This window comes from Podarcis bocagei (genome assembly GCF_964188305.1).
Source record: "Podarcis bocagei genome assembly, chromosome: 8".
NCBI lineage: Eukaryota > Metazoa > Chordata > Lepidosauria > Squamata > Lacertidae > Podarcis > Podarcis bocagei.
In genome coordinates, this window is record NC_138133.1 from 50575191 (window position 1) to 50592938 (window position 17748).

General features: G+C 40.4%; 1 protein-coding gene across 4 annotated transcripts in view; it reads left to right on the plus strand.

Annotated features, from left to right (window-relative positions):
* The window catches only part of ASXL3 (ASXL transcriptional regulator 3), a 100360-nt gene that overhangs the window by 61745 nt on the left and 20867 nt on the right, over positions 1 to 17748 (plus strand). For all 4 annotated transcript variants that reach the window (XM_081206749.1, XM_081206752.1, XM_081206750.1 and 1 more), the window contains 3 exons: positions 4143 to 4264; positions 15000 to 15117; positions 16042 to 16161. In XM_081206749.1, the coding sequence (XP_081062875.1) occupies positions 4143 to 4264; positions 15000 to 15117; positions 16042 to 16161 (360 nt within the window). The remainder of the gene's footprint in view (positions 1 to 4142; positions 4265 to 14999; positions 15118 to 16041; positions 16162 to 17748) is intronic.

The window sequence follows — 17748 nt, forward strand, 5'->3', positions numbered from 1 at the left end:
CTATTCTCACATTGGCCCATGGGAAGCCCAAGAATTAAACAACCCTCTCCATGCACTGTGGCCCCAAAAGAAAACACTTGTCATGAACTTTTTAAAATCCCCTAACATTAAAGTAGCATTGACTCTTAGTGACTCAATGCAAGTCACTATCTGCTCAGCAGATAGATTGTTTTCAAACTGAAATCAACATTTCTGAATGAATACTTCTTACCTCCCTTTCCTGGAACCATCCCCCTGTCCCACCATCACAACATCACCCATGGTTCTGCATTACATCCACTGCACTACTAACTAGTTTCCCTCTAACATAAAACCCATTTGAAACTGCGTTTTCAATCTCTAGTTACACTAAATGTGTTTTTTGACCTTGTACATTGAATGTGAAACCATGGTTTACTGGGGGAGAGGAGAACAGTGAAAAGTACCGTATTTCTCGCTCTATACGATGCACCAGACCATAAGACGCACCTAGTTTTTGGAGGAGGAAAGCAAGAAAAATAATATTCTGAATCTCAGAAACCAGAACAACAAGAGGGATCGCTGCGCAGCGAAAGCAGCAATCCCTCTTGCTGTTCTGGCTTCTGGGATAGCTGTGCAGCCTGCATTCGCTCCATAAGACGCACACACATTTCTCCTTACTTTTTAGGAGGGGAAAAGTGAGTCTTATAGAGCAAAAAAATATGGTACCTAGTCCTAAGGCTGGCTGCCAAGTTGAAAATCATATTTTGCCCAGAAAGGGCTTGAATCGGACCAGTGACTTGTCCTATCTGTCAAATATTCACATAAATAAAGCTGCTTAAAGTAAATACTGTAATATTCATTGTTCGTGTATAATTAAGAGAGCGTCATCTTTTTCTCTGACATGCAATCCCTATCCACTGCAAATTAGTCCAATGGTTAAATAAAACAATACATGCATTGTATACAATATTTACATGGTAGACTCAGATGGCTCCTTAGAAACTATAATTGCCAGTTATGCAATTTAAAATCACTAATTGTTACAGATATTGGGTAGTTAGTTCCTTTATGTATTTGAGCAAGTAAAAATCCTTTTGTCATGGGAGAAATTAGCTACACTGGAGCTAATATATAAAAACCTCTGCAGAAACTATGAGCATTTTATTTGCTAATTCATTTTTGGCTGTCATACTGTGGGCTATGAAGCATGTAGCTTTGTATGTCTCTGCATTGATGACTGGGGGGAAATCGTGACCTCCCTTAAAGAGGGCACGGGTTGCAGTGAGACATGGAAACCAATGCCCTGTGTTGTGGGTGGGTAAGATTGGTCAGCCACAACACCCGATTGGTAGGTCCCTCGATGCTGGGTTTAATTTGGCCAATGGGGCACAGTCCAAACAGATTGAGGGACCTATATATGCCCATGCACGTGACCCAGAGCTTCCTCTCTCGGCGCGTGCATTCGGAACACCCACCCACCTCTCCCTACTTTTAGGGCTTTTGCGCTTGACCTTGCTATGCCATTGTCTGTCTTCTGTTGTTGGGACAGGGGCACGGCAGGAATTTCCCCCACTTGGCTGATTGGCTGTTGCCCTTTGGGTTTCACCTGCCACGTAGCAAATCGTCACAACTTGTAAGGTTGCAGATAGGCTCTGGTTCAGGTGATAGGGATGGGAGAACGCTTTCACCATCCCTATGTGAAGGGTATTCTGTTAAAGGAATCCAGGGACCCAACTTGGTTTAGTCAACCCCTGAGAGGGGGTTGTGCCCGTGCCAGATTCCAGGGGGACATCTGGATGGTGGTCATAGTCCGTTCCCGGCATTCCGCTTATCCAGGTGTTCACCCTTGGCTGACCTGTGCTGGAGCCCTGTGTCAGCGCTACCTGCATGGCAGGGAGCTAGTCGAACCAGAGCCTATGCAACCAATCACTTTCTGTAATCAATAAAGTTGTGGCCTAAATTCTGCCAAAAACCAAAACTGAAATTTGAGTCAAGTGTGAATTTATTTAGGGGGGAGGTTTCTGGGTCTGAACACGCAAAAATAAAACATGTCTCTAAGTCCCCTCCACCATCTTGACAGAATTGAATGAAATCTGAGTGAGGCTGATGTTGTCATACTTACTCTAATTTACTTGGTTCTTGTAGTCTGCTCTTTGTTGCCTTTCTGCCTTGGAACTTAGCAGTAACTATCAGTCAATTTAGACATAATGGTAGCAGTTATAATCTGTTTTGTTAAGCCTTGTACCAGCTCTAAGAGAAGGCTGTAATGTTTACAAGTTGCTTACTTGAAATAGGTTCCAATCCTGCAGAGACTTTCTGTGTCAATGGCAAACAAAAATGTGTGATAGTAATGTGAATACAAAATGAAATGATTCATGTGGCAAGGAACTTGTAAATGTTACATGTCATGTATGCAGCCATCATGTAGCATGCATTAACATTTTTAACAGCCAAACATTTATGTGGAGATTGGTTGCAATATTTGAATCAGGTCACAGTTTTTGTGTGTGTATTTGTTTGTTTTAAAAAAACACCACCTTGTTACCTTCTCTTTTTTTGCCACATATTTGTAGCCCTGGTGACTGTAGGACATCTTCGCAGCTACCATTTTTTCCCCAACTGGCAGGGGGTAGAATGAAAACACTGCATTTCCTCTGCCTGGCTTCAGAATGATACTGCAGGCCCTTCCAGTCTGGCATTTTATTCTGCAACGTGTTCTTGACAAAATAATAGTGTGTGGATTTATTCTGCTCTGTTAATTGTTCTGTGCTGCTTCCCAGATGATACCACATTACTGATGTTGGGGAGTGGGGCTATAGTTCAACTAAAGCAGGACAAAACAACCCCAAACATTTGTGTTACGAAAAATTATGGGATCTCAGCCAGAAGCTACAGGTAAAGCACTGACTGGAAGTGAAGCAATATGACCAGCCCAGAACCTTTGCAGTTGCAACTAGTATTGAAAGTGGGATGGCATACAACCGCCCCAATAGCATCGTGAGTGCAAATTATGTCACCACAGCCTCCCGTACCTGGCTTATGTGGCGCTTTTTGTGAAGCGGTGGCAGTGACTTCCAATAAGACCTCTTGATATCTTGCCAAAATCTCATAAGATTTAATGTGCTCCACAAGACCTTGCAAGTTTTCAGTGAGATCTTGCGAGACCTCACTGGCCACTGGCGCTGCTGCCAGCACTGCTGCTCCAGCAACAGTGAAGTGGGGGGGGGGTAGGGTTGCTCACAGGGGCGCTGCCTCTATGGCATCATCCACCACCCAAGGCGGCTGCCTCACCCTGCCTTATGGGTGAGCCGGCCCCACATAACAGAACATACATGAAGTACTGTTAATATTTTAAGGTGCTGTGCTTGCTCTACAATCAAATTGCTAGTTGGCACTCTCATTAGCATTAGGAATAGTTAACTTTACAATGTCCTTGCCATTTGATTTAGGAACTTGGAGCACCGGGCAGAAATTATTTTATGTGTTGTTACCTATTTTCCTCCTGGCGGAGCTTTACCGCTAACCTGCTAGGTCAGGGGATCTCTTACAGTTGTTAAATTCTATTATCCTATTAAGTTCTTTAATGTTTCCACAAGATGATGGGAAACCTTCATGTTTTGCTTCTTGAGTTGGCCATTTTCCTCCTTATTGCGTCCTGCTTAGTTTTGAACTTTGTTGCAGAGAACAGAGCACATTTTCAAATTGCAGTGAAAGGCAGTTCACAGATGTTAATTTGTATGTATCAAGTCATTCACTGGATTTAGCATGTGTTGGCAGTACACAATTTAAAATTTAAGTCTCAACAAAATGGAGCTTTGTGTGATTTCATTGCCAGTGGCCATGCAGATGATGTTTGTAGATAGAGGCCCAGATTCGACTTGGAACAAGAAAAGATCAAAATGATTTCAGCAGGTCTTTAGTTCCCCTGAATTAACATTAGGCAAATCTGTGACTGTTTGAATGGCTGTTTCTGGTTGCATCTTACTTCACAGTTGGTCATGTTCTTCCATAAACCACCCTGAAGATATTCCATGTTCTTTGCGATGCAACAGCTTTCACACATGGCAGATCAGCCCAGAGATTTTCTTTCCTAGGGTAGTTCTGTGATCTCTAAATTAAATTAAATTTGCAGACTGATTTTCTTCAGTTCTCAGTGCTTTGTTTTATTTCTATCTTCTTAGTTTGTACCAAGCAAGCACCTGAAGAAATGTCTTCCGTTCGGGACTCAAGCCTTACGAATGCACCAATGCAAAGCAAGCTAGTGTCTTCCTTCCAACAGCACACCAAAAAGGCACTTAAACAGGTAAGCTAATATTGGCTTCACTATCAGTCAGATTTCTTCTGATGGGTGTTTAAGCTATCCTTTATTTATGTATGGATTGGGAATAAAGGTGGTGAGATTTTATGGTATGGCTAAGCTTCTTGCCTACCTTGCTTATCTGGCATTGAGGTGCTGAATGAGTTCTGATCTGGTTTGGGTCTGGATACTGGGGTATCTCCAGTTATGCTATTGTGCAGTAGAGTTGCCCCTTTTTCCTCTAGCAGTGAAGAGACAGATACTTAAACATTAATGGAAATATTGTTATAAAGAGAGGTTCCTGGCCAGCCTATGATTCACTATGGAAAAGGTGCAGGGAGGTGCTCTAGAAAGGATTCTGAACCTTTGAATAATCTGAGCTTGCCTTTCACTTTGAGGCTTGTGGTGTTAGGAGAACAATAGTTGGAAACATTACAGAGGGATTTTAACGATGAGATGAAGCCACACAGCATAAATTGTTTGTGGAGGAAGTGCCAGGCAAGACAAAATGACAAAATCGGCTGCAGGAGAAATCCATAAATGCAATTACAGATACCTTGTTAACATAAAAATTCAGGAGGCAGCTGCAAATACTTGTATATAGGTAGGATAAGTGCACATGGTAAGGAAATCAATGAAAAGTTGTTCAATTTTAAAATGATTTTGGTTGTCTGAAATGATGATTATTACAGATCTCAGGAAATAATCCTTTCCCCGTACACACAAATATTGAATGCTTAAGTCAATGTGTTGTGTTTTGGCCTAAGGAGGTTCCCTCGTTCCCCACCCTTTTCCTCTTGTGCTACAGGTATTCATTACTACCAGATGCAGGCAGCTGGATTTGATTTAATGCAAAACTGTAAATCCTATCTGATAGGTGAATGAACTTTAAGCAGCAATTTTTGTGCAGAAAATTGCTGTTGGGAGTTAGTTCTCCTACTGTATATCCTCTCTCCAGACTTTCTATTGCTTTTATGGGGGTATAATGTGCTTCCATTCCACTACAAATAGCCTACAGTGCCTCTGAATACACAGAGATGTTAAGCAATTGTATGTGACACTCACCACCCAATATTAACTTACTGGATCTGTTCTGCAATAACAGGAGCTGAACCTTTAACATGTTCTGGGAATAAACTGCTTACATTGTAGAGTGCCAGAAGCAATGTGGAGCTGGCTGTATTTTCTTTTCTTCTTTTGACTTTAACATATGGATTCCTTGCAGTATAATAACTTTGAAGGAATCAGAAACCTTTTCCATTCTGTATGTTAAACAAAGGCAAACTATTCCAGGTGTTCACACTAGTGATATTTATGTTCGCTTTTTAAAAAGTGTTAGATTGGGGTGAAACTAACAGGAGACAAGGTGATTTAGATTTGATTCACCTCTTTACTGGTAGTTCCCTTCACAAGCTCCTGCTTTATAGCAGTTATCTTCAAAGTAGTAATGTAGGGGAATTTTTCTTGGGCCATATTTTTGAGCAAGCTGATCTAATTTCCACCTGTCAGACGAATACACAGGTCAGAACATGTCTTTAGCATTTAGCGTTTGTCTGACATAGTTCTTGTCTCAAAATACATACAAAAATGCATATGTTAGCAATATATATGTTTGTAGGTGTGTGTATTGATGTAAAAATATGCATTTAAATGCATATTTTGTGATAAAATATGTATTTGACTACATATTCAAATAAAAAATTCATATGGATTTAGAAAATAGGTAAATCACAGGTTACCATAGTGTAGAAACAGGACAGAATGACTTTATGAAAAGGCACTTGCAAAATTGAATCAGACCAGAAATAGACTTATCCATGAAACAGTGTAACTAGTACACAGACAGTGGACTTTTGCCTTGGTTCAAGTCCCTTCCCATCCATGAAGCTGACTTGGTAGTTTGGAGTTGACCACTGTCTCTCAACCTAATTACTTTGTAGATGTGTAGGAATGGGGAACTGGTGGCCCTCCAGCTGTGGTTGGACTCCAACTCCTATTATCCCTGACCATTAGGCATTCTGGCTGGAGCTGAAGGGAGTTGGAGTCTAACAACACCTGGAGGGTTACAGGTGGGACCATGCTTCAGCTAGAGGGATACAGCAGAGGCAAGGAAGGATTTTCTGGTTTTTTGAAGTTGGCAGACTTAGGGAAGGTGGCAGTCCTGATTTGTGGAGTCGTCACAGACTTTTGTTTGTATTTCAGCTTTTGGTGGCATTTCATCAAGTAGACCAATGTTTGGTTGAAATGCATTTGGTATTTGTTGTACATTGTGGGTTTGTCATGTAGAAGTATTTTCTCTTTGTCTGTTCTTTGTGCATTGGGTATTTGATTTTAAAATACCTGTGGTTATAAAATTTGATGTATTTCAGTTGTGCCCTCATTTATACATGTGATTTTCTAACTTGTCTGTAGTTTGCTTGGTTTTTGTGGTTGGGTTATAGATATCTCTCCTTGCCTTTCCTTTTGCTTTGGATTAGGGCTTAGGCTGATTCATTGAGTTCCTTCCTGAGACCCAGCTGCATTCTTTGAGGCCATTGACTCTCTTGGCTGGGACAAGGATACAGTTGGAGCTCATGATCCAACTCAGAGGAGCCTTCTTCTACCCAGTTCTCTCACAGAATGAGAGTGAGACCATTAGTTCATCTAACTGACCATAAAGTATATTGATTCAGACCATTGATCCATCTAACCAGCCCATTGTATATATTCAGTAGCAGGGTTTCAGAGACAGCCCCCACACACCTTGAGGCATACCTTGAGATGCCATGGATTGTAACCCACCATTTTGGAAAAGCAGCTGCTCAGGCCATAGCAAAGCTCTGAGGCTTTGGAAAAAGACATATTCAGGGCTTTAGCCCCCTTAGCTCCTGGCTAGGGATGCTTCTGCCCAACACAAAAGCTGTCAGTTATGATGACTGGGGGTTTGCACAAGTGTTTCTGCCCACCTCTTTGTTTGCGAAAAACGAAAACAACCCATGCAGGCAATGGATTATAAATTACTGCAATGAGATTTGTTCCAATAAGAAAAAAATCTTGTTTTTTTTACAGGAGCTTTTTATGTTACAAAACTTGCTTCTCTGTTAATAGAACTTTTCACAGGAGCTTACTGTTATACAAAACTTGCTTCTTTGATAAATAATATGGATTTCCAGTATTTATCTGTTTCACATTATTCACTTTTTTAGTTATACATCTGCAAAAATATACCTAATAACTCCCAACAATTTTCCTCATTCATAAACCCAAAGACCCTAGCCTTGTTGCTGAACCAATGAGGTACATTAAATATGTAAAAGTATTGGAATAAATATTCAAGTATTCAAATACAATTGATTGAAGTTGATACAAACCTCTTTCTATTCTCGTCTATACAAACAATGCTAAAATCCAAATTATATTACATAAAATACAGACAAACCTTTTTCTGTTGGTGACTCAAGGAGGTATAGCTGTTTTTAGATTCACCATTATAGTAAATGGGGTCAAGACAGAGCATCATTTTTAATAAATCAAATTTGGTCCCGAATATTGAGTCAAACTGGACAGACACATAGCTGCTCCATAACAGCTTCAGCCTCTTGCCAAATCTACAGATATGTTACATTTTGTGGCAGGTGAACACAAAATTAACCAGCCATAATCTCTGTGAGTTTGCTTTCCATTTTGAAAACTTACCATGGTATTGCATGTGGGAAGCCAATATTTGAAGTGAGTTTAAAAACCATGATTTTTGCCAAGTAGTGTTTTTGTATTACAAACCATAGTTGCTGTTGGTCACCCTCTAGAGCAGAGGTCAGCAAACTTTTTCAGCCATGGGCCAGTCCACCGTCCCTCAGACCTTGTGGGGGGCTGGACTATTTTTTTTTGGGGGGGGGGATGAACGAATTCCTATGCCCCACAAATAACCCAGAGATGCATTTTAAATAAAAGCACACATTCTACTCATGTGAAAACACGCTGATTCCTGGACCGTCCATGGACCGGATTTAGAAGGCTATTGGGCCAGATTCGGCCCCCTGGCCATAGTTTGCCTACCCATGCTCTAGGCTGCTACACGATAGAAATAGGAGTCTGGGCAGATAGAAAAATGAAAGCCCACAAGCCATTCTAAACAATGGGTTGTCTATATGTTTGGAAACTAAAACAGTGGCTTTGGTTCTCTGATTGGTTAATGTAAAACATCTAATTGGTGTAATGTCTGAATTGAGAATGTGTTCAATAGGCAAAAGGGATTTGTAGAAAACTGCCATCCTAGCAATATGTCTATGGTAAATATTGTTCACTCATTGCTCCTTACCAGAAAATGTGCTACGCAGCCTGTTTACTGAACTTTGGTTCAGCACACATGTTAAAGAGAAACTAGATGGTAGTTCTCTGGTGTTCTGCACTGCTTGCTTGATGGCGTTGGATTCAGAAAAATGCTGTTTTGATTCTAAACTTGTTTTACTGTTGAAATAACAAACAGCAGTGCCATTAAAAGCAGCAGGGTGCAATCTGCTTCCTAGTTAGTTTGTTTGCTTTTGTGCTGTGGTGGAAGAGATAATATTTCCCCACAGGACATTTTTCAGTGGACCACATTAACAGCTTCATACTAACACCCCCCCCCCTAAAAAAAGTGAACGCTCGTCCTTTTAAAAGAAAAAAGAAAATATGAAGAAGTTGATATACTTTGCCTCCCTTGATGTGAAAGTTGGCATGACTACTTAAATTGCACATCCAAGCTTATGCTTGCATTTTCTTTGCACTGTTGGAAAGCTACCAATAAGTCATTTTTATTAAGATATGAGGGATTTTGTAGCTGTGAACATATGATCAGTTTTTTTCTGTTGTAAAAAAAGAAATAAGAAAAAAAGAAATTGCAGCTTAAACTTTTGGATATTTATATATTCCTTCACAATTGTGATTGTACATGTTTTACAGAGTAGCCAGTTATAGTTAATACAACTTGGTTAAAAAGTAGGACTGGCAATGTTTGTAAACTTTGGGTCGCTTGTTGGTAGAGCCTTTGGGAACATGTTGAGATAAATCTATGCATTAAATCAGGGGTTGCACTTTGGAGTTTTGAGAAAGTGCCATGGTGCCAGCCACAAAATGGCTGCCATGAGAGCATGGCCTAACACAAAATGACCGCCACATCAGAAAGAGCAGAGGGAGAGAGGACTAGGATATGGTGTGATGCCCCCTATCACTCCCTCCTCAATGGAAAAGGAAGGCACCAACCTCAGCCACCACTGCACTTGCTCACAGAGAGAAGCTCTTTGTACCTCTACTGTGCTCCAAATATATAGGATGATGGGTGTCAATCCTGGCATCTGGTGCCATAAAGGCAATGTATGAGGCCATGTGCAATGTAGAGAGGTTGAGTCTGTGCCACAAGGAACTGAGCAGGAAGAGCAAAGAGTTTGTTATGTACAGTGGTACCTCTGGATGCAAACGCGATCCGTTCCGGAGCCCCATTCGCATCCAGAGCAGAATGCAACCTGTGTCTACATGTGCGCGGGTCGCGCTTCGCGCTTCTGTGCATGACGTCATTTTGATCGTCTGTGCAAGTGGCGAAACCCGGAAGTAGAGTGTTCCGTTACTTTCGTGTCACCACGGAGCGCAACCGGAAAACGCTCAACTTTAAGCAACTTCAACCCGAGGTATGACTGTATTGTGCATTTTGGAGGGAATAGTTACTTAGATCATCAGACTTCGTATGGTGGCTTGGTGTAAGGTAGATCACAAGAGAAGCACTGCAACCATACAAACAGAAAGTATTGAAAAGAAAAGAAATGGGGCCCCAAATGCCTGTTTGGGTTAACTATGCATACCTGGTCTGAAATGGTTGAAGAGTACTGACTAGTCCTTTAATGGCTAGGAGGTACTGGCACCCAGGGGCACCACATTGCCAATCCCTACATTAAATAACTTAGAATCATTCTGTACATTACAAATAATATAAAAAGAAGATAGAGATTATATAATTCTCAACTGTAATATTTGAAACCGCTACTGGAGGGGCATATCACAATATAGCATGCTCCCTACATATATTAAACTAGCACATCAAGAGAGGCCTATACTAAACTCTTCTTTTTAAATTATGTTGTGCTTCTGCCTGCCTCTAGAGAATTTCTACTAACCCCAGGAACTGCACTGGATTGTTAAGTCCAGTCACATTATCTAGTCCAGGCATGTCCAACAGGTAGATCACTGGGCATCTGTGGTAGATCACCGGTAGATCAGTGGCTCCTCCGAAAGAAGCTAAAAAACTTTGGCTCCCTCAAACCAAACTCAGCATCTTTGCCCTGCACCCCTAAAATGACCTGAACCATCAAAAACAGGGCTTTCCTTCCTAATAAAAGCTCAACAACTTTGACCTGAACCCCTAAAAAGGGGGTAGATAATTTTAACTCTGTGAGTAGATCGCAGTCTCTTGGAAGTTGGCCACCCCTGATCCTAGTCCAACCCCCCGGAATGCAGGAATATGCAGCTGTCCCATCGAACCTGCAACCTTGGCATTATATGGTACTGCTCACTCAGTACCAGTTCTCAAACTGTAGCTTCAACCATAGCAAGATTACTTGAGGAATGAAAATTAGGGTATATAATGCCATGAGTAAACTGATTGTTAAAGGCTACATAGCAGATTTATGATAGAAATAACAACTTAAACCTGCGGCCCCTGAGTAGCTATTGAGTGTGTCTTGCCCAGAATGTGCATCACCCCTGAGATTTTCCGTTTTCCTCAATATAAAATATCAGTCAATGGCTCCTGAATCTAATACAGGTTAATATAAACAAATTCATCTTATTTCCTTGGGATTTGAGCTTTGTGTGTAGGAGGATTTTATGAAATGTAGTCAAGGATACAGATGCTTTAGTAATTTTGTAGGTCAGCATGTTTTATTACTCTGTGTTAAATAAAATGGTTGTAGCCTTGCAGACATATTCAGCTTTTATGCTTAGCACTTTGATTCTTTGTTGCATGAAACATGTTACAGAAAGTTTTAAGGGAGGAGTGGGAATTAATGGTTTTCAGACTTGAATTGATGTTGCTAAGTCGAGCTTCAGAATGTGGAATAAACTGGTGATGGTGATGATGAATCAAGATACTAGTTTTAATTTGGGTTGTGTAGGAATGATAGTAGCTCTGTCCAGGCATTCTAAATCATTTGTGTAATGCAAAAGAGCGAGGGTATGCATGCGCTAGCACCATCCTCCACAAGTTGGAAAGATAATTTCTGTAGCAAGGGGTCAGTTTGAGTAGAGAGCAGGTGCCCTGTTTCAGACTTTACCTCTCCAGTCCGTGGAAGGTGATGGAAACAGCAATGAGTGGCAGATCTAACATGCCTTTCCTTTCACTCCCTCATTGCATTAGGGCTTTTAGAACACTTGAATAGACCTATTCGCCCAAAGTACATTCTACATAGGGACGCGGGTGGCGCTGTGGGTTAAACCACAGAGCCTAGGACTTGCCGATCAGAAGATCAGTGATTTGAATCCCCGGGACGGGGTGAGCTCCCATTGCTCGGTCCCTGCTCCTGCCAACCTAGCAGTTTGAAAGCACATCAAAGTGCAAGTAGATAAATAGGTACCGCTCCAGTGGGAAGGTAAACGGCGTTTCCGTGCGCTGCTCTGGTTTGCCAGAAGCGGTTTGTCATGCTGGCCACATGACCCGGAAGCTGTATGCCAGCTCCCTCGGCCAATAAAGCGAGATGAGCGCTGCAACCCCAGAGTCGGCCACGACTGGACCTAATGGTCAGGGGTCCCTTTACCTTTACCTTTTTACATTCTACATACATGTAGGGAATACTCAACTATAGGCTGGAGTGGGCATGGTTTTAGCCCTACCCCTGATGTCAGGTCTTCTTCTTTTAACTGCACATAGCACATGAATGTTTGTACAGAGAGGCCAGCACAGGAGCTCCTTGCAGGGACACCTGGTTGTGTGGGTTTGCTGATTGTGCCGAACCTCCTATGTGTGAGGAATCCACCCATTGGTTTTTGTATTCTGTTCAACATGTGGTTGCTAAAAGACTTGAAATGGAGGGGTTAAAAGTGCAGCTGTGCTTCAGTCTGTACTCAAGTATGCCCTGAATTTGAGTGAAGTGTGCATAGGGCCAAAGCCTCATTTTCTGGTGGGACAGAGTTTCTATGGCAAATGGTAGTGGGTTTTCTTGGTGTGAGAGAGTGATCTATACTGCATAAAAAATTCTGCATGTAGACTTGATGTCTATGAATTTATTTATTATGGTCGGAGACCAGCTTGTGACTTGATGTCTATGGATCTTGTCCCAGCACATAAATGGCAAATGCAGGCTGCTATTGCTTAATATAATGAAGTGCTACATGAATTGAGATTTGGCTATTTTTATTCTGTCGTTTATGTCCCAAATGGAAGTGTATGCATTTTCATTTTATGTACCTGCTGCTTTGATATAGTAAATACCAAGTAAAACGGGAGGATTGTCTTGTTTTTCAAATCCAGATGTCAGGACAGTATTTTCTGCGGACATAATACTTGATATTTTACATGGTTGAATTTAGGTTGGAAAGTATTTTCTGACACCCAGTAATCATCACCTTTATGTCCAGGAAACTGTTGTTTGTTTCTTCCATGATCTGAATCATTAATAAGGACCTGGGATGGACCGGTATTGTTTTTGAGTGTAATCTGTTAGTGATAGTAGCACATGGAACTGCAGTATAAATAAGTTAAATAGCATCACTCCCATCAATAATCCCGGGAACTGTAGTTTGGTAAGGGGCCTGAGAGTTGTTAGGAGCCCCCTATTTCCCTCATGGAACTGCAGTTATCAGAGTTCCCTGTGAAGAGGAATTGATTGTTAATCCACTTTGGGAATTGTCACACTGTGAAGGGAATAGAATTCTCGGAACCCTTAACAAACTACAGTTCCCAATATTTTTGTATTTGTGCAGTAGGGACCAGGGGGGGCGGGGAGCTATGGTACAGCTCTAAATGCCTGGTGTGGATGTGGCCCTAATGAAAAAGAAAGTTAAAGATGGCCTTTCAGTTTGTATCTAAAACTTGTAGATATTCTGCATTTCAGGGAGAAAACACTATGATTTTTCTTTTAGCAATAACAACCACAGGCAACTGAAGCTGACAGTGCTCAGCTGCAATCAATGTCAATATGTCTTTTAAATCGGGGTCTGCCACAATACTGATGGGATTTGAACATTCACATTTGATGCAGGGTTAGGTCAGTTTAAGAGGAATATAATATATTTCAGGCTTCTAAACTGATGAAAAATAAATATTAAATGTAGCCCTTCCTTTCACTAATTAGTGGTAGTTTCTGTTCATTGAATGTTTACATTTCCTTGCAGTTAAGAGAGACCGTACCCTTCTTTGAATATATTCAAAAAGGTTGACAGTGGCTTCTATTTTAAAACAACTCTTCTTTATTGTACATTGCCCATGTGCCTCTAATTACCGTAACTGAAATATGCATAAAATAATCCCACCTGTTTTTTTCATTGTAACTGAGCTTGTGCTGCAAAGTATTTTTCAATGGAATAGGAAGTAATTGTTTTTAATTCTTTTGTCTTTTGAAGTGTTGTGTGCAAAGCATTATCGTCTAAGCAGACTACAGCTGTATTGCAATTACAAAATTAACCTCACAAGTCATTAGTGCTCATAAGGAAACAAAGGATATTAATTCATACTAGGCATGACCTCCGCTGGTGAAGCGTAGGGTTTTCTCTTAAACCCACACACAAATCAAAGATGAGAGTGTAAAATGAAGATTTTAAGCAGGTATTAGCAGCAAGCTGATCTGTTCTAACTTGCACGGCTCACATATCTGTGCTTGTAAATTCTTTAATGGGCGAATTCTCACATTAATATATTTCCTGACCTTCCTGTCTGGGCTCGTTTACTGTACAAAATATCCTGGCAGCTATTCTGTTTCTGCTCGTGTTTTGTATTGCATTATCATCCTCGTAGCCGATCCAGTTATAAAACACACAGGGAAAAACCCCTCCCATTTGTAGATATTTATTCTTGTATCATTTTCTCCCAGATTTGCCAGAACACCATCATGTTCGTGTTCTGAAGGTTAATGCCCAAAGTCAAGCAGACAGAAGCCAAGTGCTGCAAGGTTTTCCAAGATTAGGACCGATTCCCTTCGCAGAAATAAATGATTCCTGCCATGTGCAGTGATTTTGTGCAGCACTACTCACGGCTGAGTGAGTGCATCAATACTGTAGCCCTTACATGCTGTACATACTGATGACACTGTGTTAACTTGATTGACTGAGCAGTATACGGGAGAAGATGCACCTGCAAGAGATGTTCAGACACACATTTTAGCCTGGGTTTGAAATATTTATTTTACATTTATTTTAACTTGGAAGCCTTAAGTCTCATATTCCATGGGTTCTCATGTTTCTGCTGCTAAGGTAGAGCAAACAGTTTATGTATGCTTCTTTGTTGTCAAAATTGTTCTGGAAAACGATTTTAAGGTGCATTTTCCTTTATCTTTAAAGCCAAAAGCTTGTTTTCCATTTTTATTTCACAGTGTAGCATATGATATATAACAATATATAGCATTTTTGTATATAAAATATTGAAGAAAATGACATAAAGGGGAACCAGTATGAATCCTGGCAAACTTGCAGCTAGATAAATATATTATGGGGTTCATTTGAATAATAGGCAAATGTTTTGTGTAATTCACCTGTAAACAACATTTTGTGTTATATTTTTTCTGTTTTATTGTTTCCTTTGTAGGCATTGAGACAGCAGCAGAAAAGAAGAAATGGAGTGTCAATGATGGTAAACAAGACTGTTCCTCGTGTTGTTTTGACACCATTAAAGGTGTCTGATGAGCAGTCTGATTCCCCCTCAGGTAAATAGCTAAAGGACTGTCTGCGACACCCGTTTCTAGTAAAAGAGCCCTCCCTCTGGGCGAGAGCTATAACGTGCAAAATTTAGGATGGGTGGAAATAATGATGTCATTCTCACACAGTGGATTTTTTTATTCTTATGCTATGACCAATTTTATTAATTCAAGGGAGGAACTTAATTCCAGTCTATTAAGGGGGAGGGAGGGAGAAAAAGACGTAATAAAATCAGCCAGCATTACAAACAGCTTCTTTAAAGGAATGCAAAGAAGCATTTTTGGATGCTGATTCCTAATGAGAGAACTACATACTGGCATGCAGTGCCATCAGGGGGTAAAATAAATAACCATCACAGCTCCAGTGAGAGTATGAATTACTCTCTTAGTTCTGTCTTGCAATATCAGTTGTCCTTTTTTTTATAAGATTTTGTGTTCTGGCACCATCCTAATCACCACTGTGCAACCCTGACCTTTAGTTTTGGCTGCTACATTCTTCGCTGTGAATAGATTGTACAGATATCTGTGTCACTTTTTATTGTAGATTCCCTGGACATGGGAGAAAATTAACTTTACAATGGGAGGGGTTTCCCTTTCTTCCTTTTATTTCTTTGTCCCCCTATAATGGGAGTATGATTATTTCGAAAGACGTCCCTCAGCTATCAGAAGAGGGCTTATTTGTAATGGATTAGCAAACATCTTTATTGACTGCTACATTCAAGAAACTTGTTTTCACCACTTAATGGATTTATGAGCTTTTGCTTCATCGGTTCTGGTGACAGGGAATCAAATTGTCAAGCAGAAAACATTACCTTTAAATAGTGTAACGGATGAAGATGTCATTCTTAGGGGTGTGTTGATTTTTTTCCCCCCCCAGGAAAGAAATTCTACCTTTGTTTTTGTTCTTCATTGTAATGTCTAATTTTTTTTTAGGATCTGAATCTAAAAATGGTGAAGCAGACAGTTCTGATAAAGAAATGAAACAGGGGCAAAAATCTCCAACTGGAAAACAAATGAGCCAGCACTTAAAGAGATTAAAAAAATCTGGTCTAGGTGAGTATGTCTCTAAAAGGTCCGGGGGGAGGGAAGGGGAGGAATGTCACTTCATTGCATTATGTTACAGAAAATAATACACATTCTGTAAAGTCACTAGAGGAAGTTTTATATTGTGTCTCTGATGTTTTGGATTTTCTCACTGTATGTGTGTCTTCCTCGTCTGTTCCTTCATCCCTCTGAACTCTGCAGGAGTTCCCTCTTATTGGGACCTTTCCCCCAGCATGCCTTTCTGCTGTTGACCTTTTCAATCTGACAGACCCAAGCTGTCCTAAATTGGCCATTTTGCAGCCAGCTGTTTCTTGCTTCATCTTCTTCTAACAGGGAAAGATTATTACCCCCTGTTACGTTTCCACCTTATTCCTATACGGAATAATATATTATTATGTATTTCCCTTGGTGGACCACATTATTTATAAACTAGTATATTATTCATTGCCTGTTGTTGGACATCTAAACACCATGTTGGATAGTGTTTTTTCCCCTTTTCCCTTATTGCTCAGATATATGCAGAAATTTATCCTAGGTGACCACATGTCTCAATACAGTGGTACCTCGCAAGACGAATGCCTCACAAGACGAAAAACGCGCAAGACGAAAGAGTTTTCCATTTTTTGAGTCGTTCCGTTTGAGACGAATTTCCCTATGGGCTTGCTTCGCAAGACGAAACGTCTTGCGAGTTCTTGCGAGTTTGTTTCCTTTTTCTTAAAGCCGCTAAGCCGTTAATAGCCGTTAATAGCCGCTAAGCCGCTAATAGCCGTGCTTCGCAAGACGAAAAAACCGCAAGACGAAGAGACTCACGGAATGGATTACTTTCGTCTTGCGAGGCACCACTGTAAACCATTTAGAAAGGCAAGCAGTTTGCTCTGTTTGGGGGGATGATTCTGTTTCTCTTAAGAAATAGGTGTTTGGATTTATTCCTTTCTTTGTTTGTTTGCAAAACAAAAGCAGTTCAGCATCTAGTCTTCTGAAAAATAGTAACTGAATAAACTGTTTCCTCACCTCTTAGAGTGATGGCTACATTTAGTACTCCACTGAATCCTTTGACTTGTAATGATTTAACCGAGTGGCCATCTTGGCTGAGTTAGAAATGGACTTATAAAGAGGCTGTTTATCCTTTAAAAAAATCAATTTCCTATTTTTGCAAGTTCATTCTGAATTATATACCCAAGGTAACACCTGTGTTCTGAAGCATACATGTTTTCCCTGATAAGAATTATCAAATGTTCATAAAATACCATTTATTAAAGTACTTAATGTTCTCCCAATTCATTTGGTTCCCACAAAAAGGCCCTTATAACCCATAATCAATATTTGGAGCGCAGCTGATTCATTGTTTAGCTCAAGTGGGTTGCTTTGAACTGGAATATTTAAGAAGGGATTGTAAATGGATGAAGAAATAGGCTTTTTGTGCCAGTAGTTGAGATGCTTCATTGCATCAAATCTTTCCATCAATGTTTTCTTCTTCTACATCAGTTGTTTAAAATGTGAAGCATAAATTCCTTCAAAAGGCTAGAATGAACATCTTACATAACTCTGTTTAGCTTGGTTTTGATTCTGTCTTCTGATATTATTTTTATAATATTA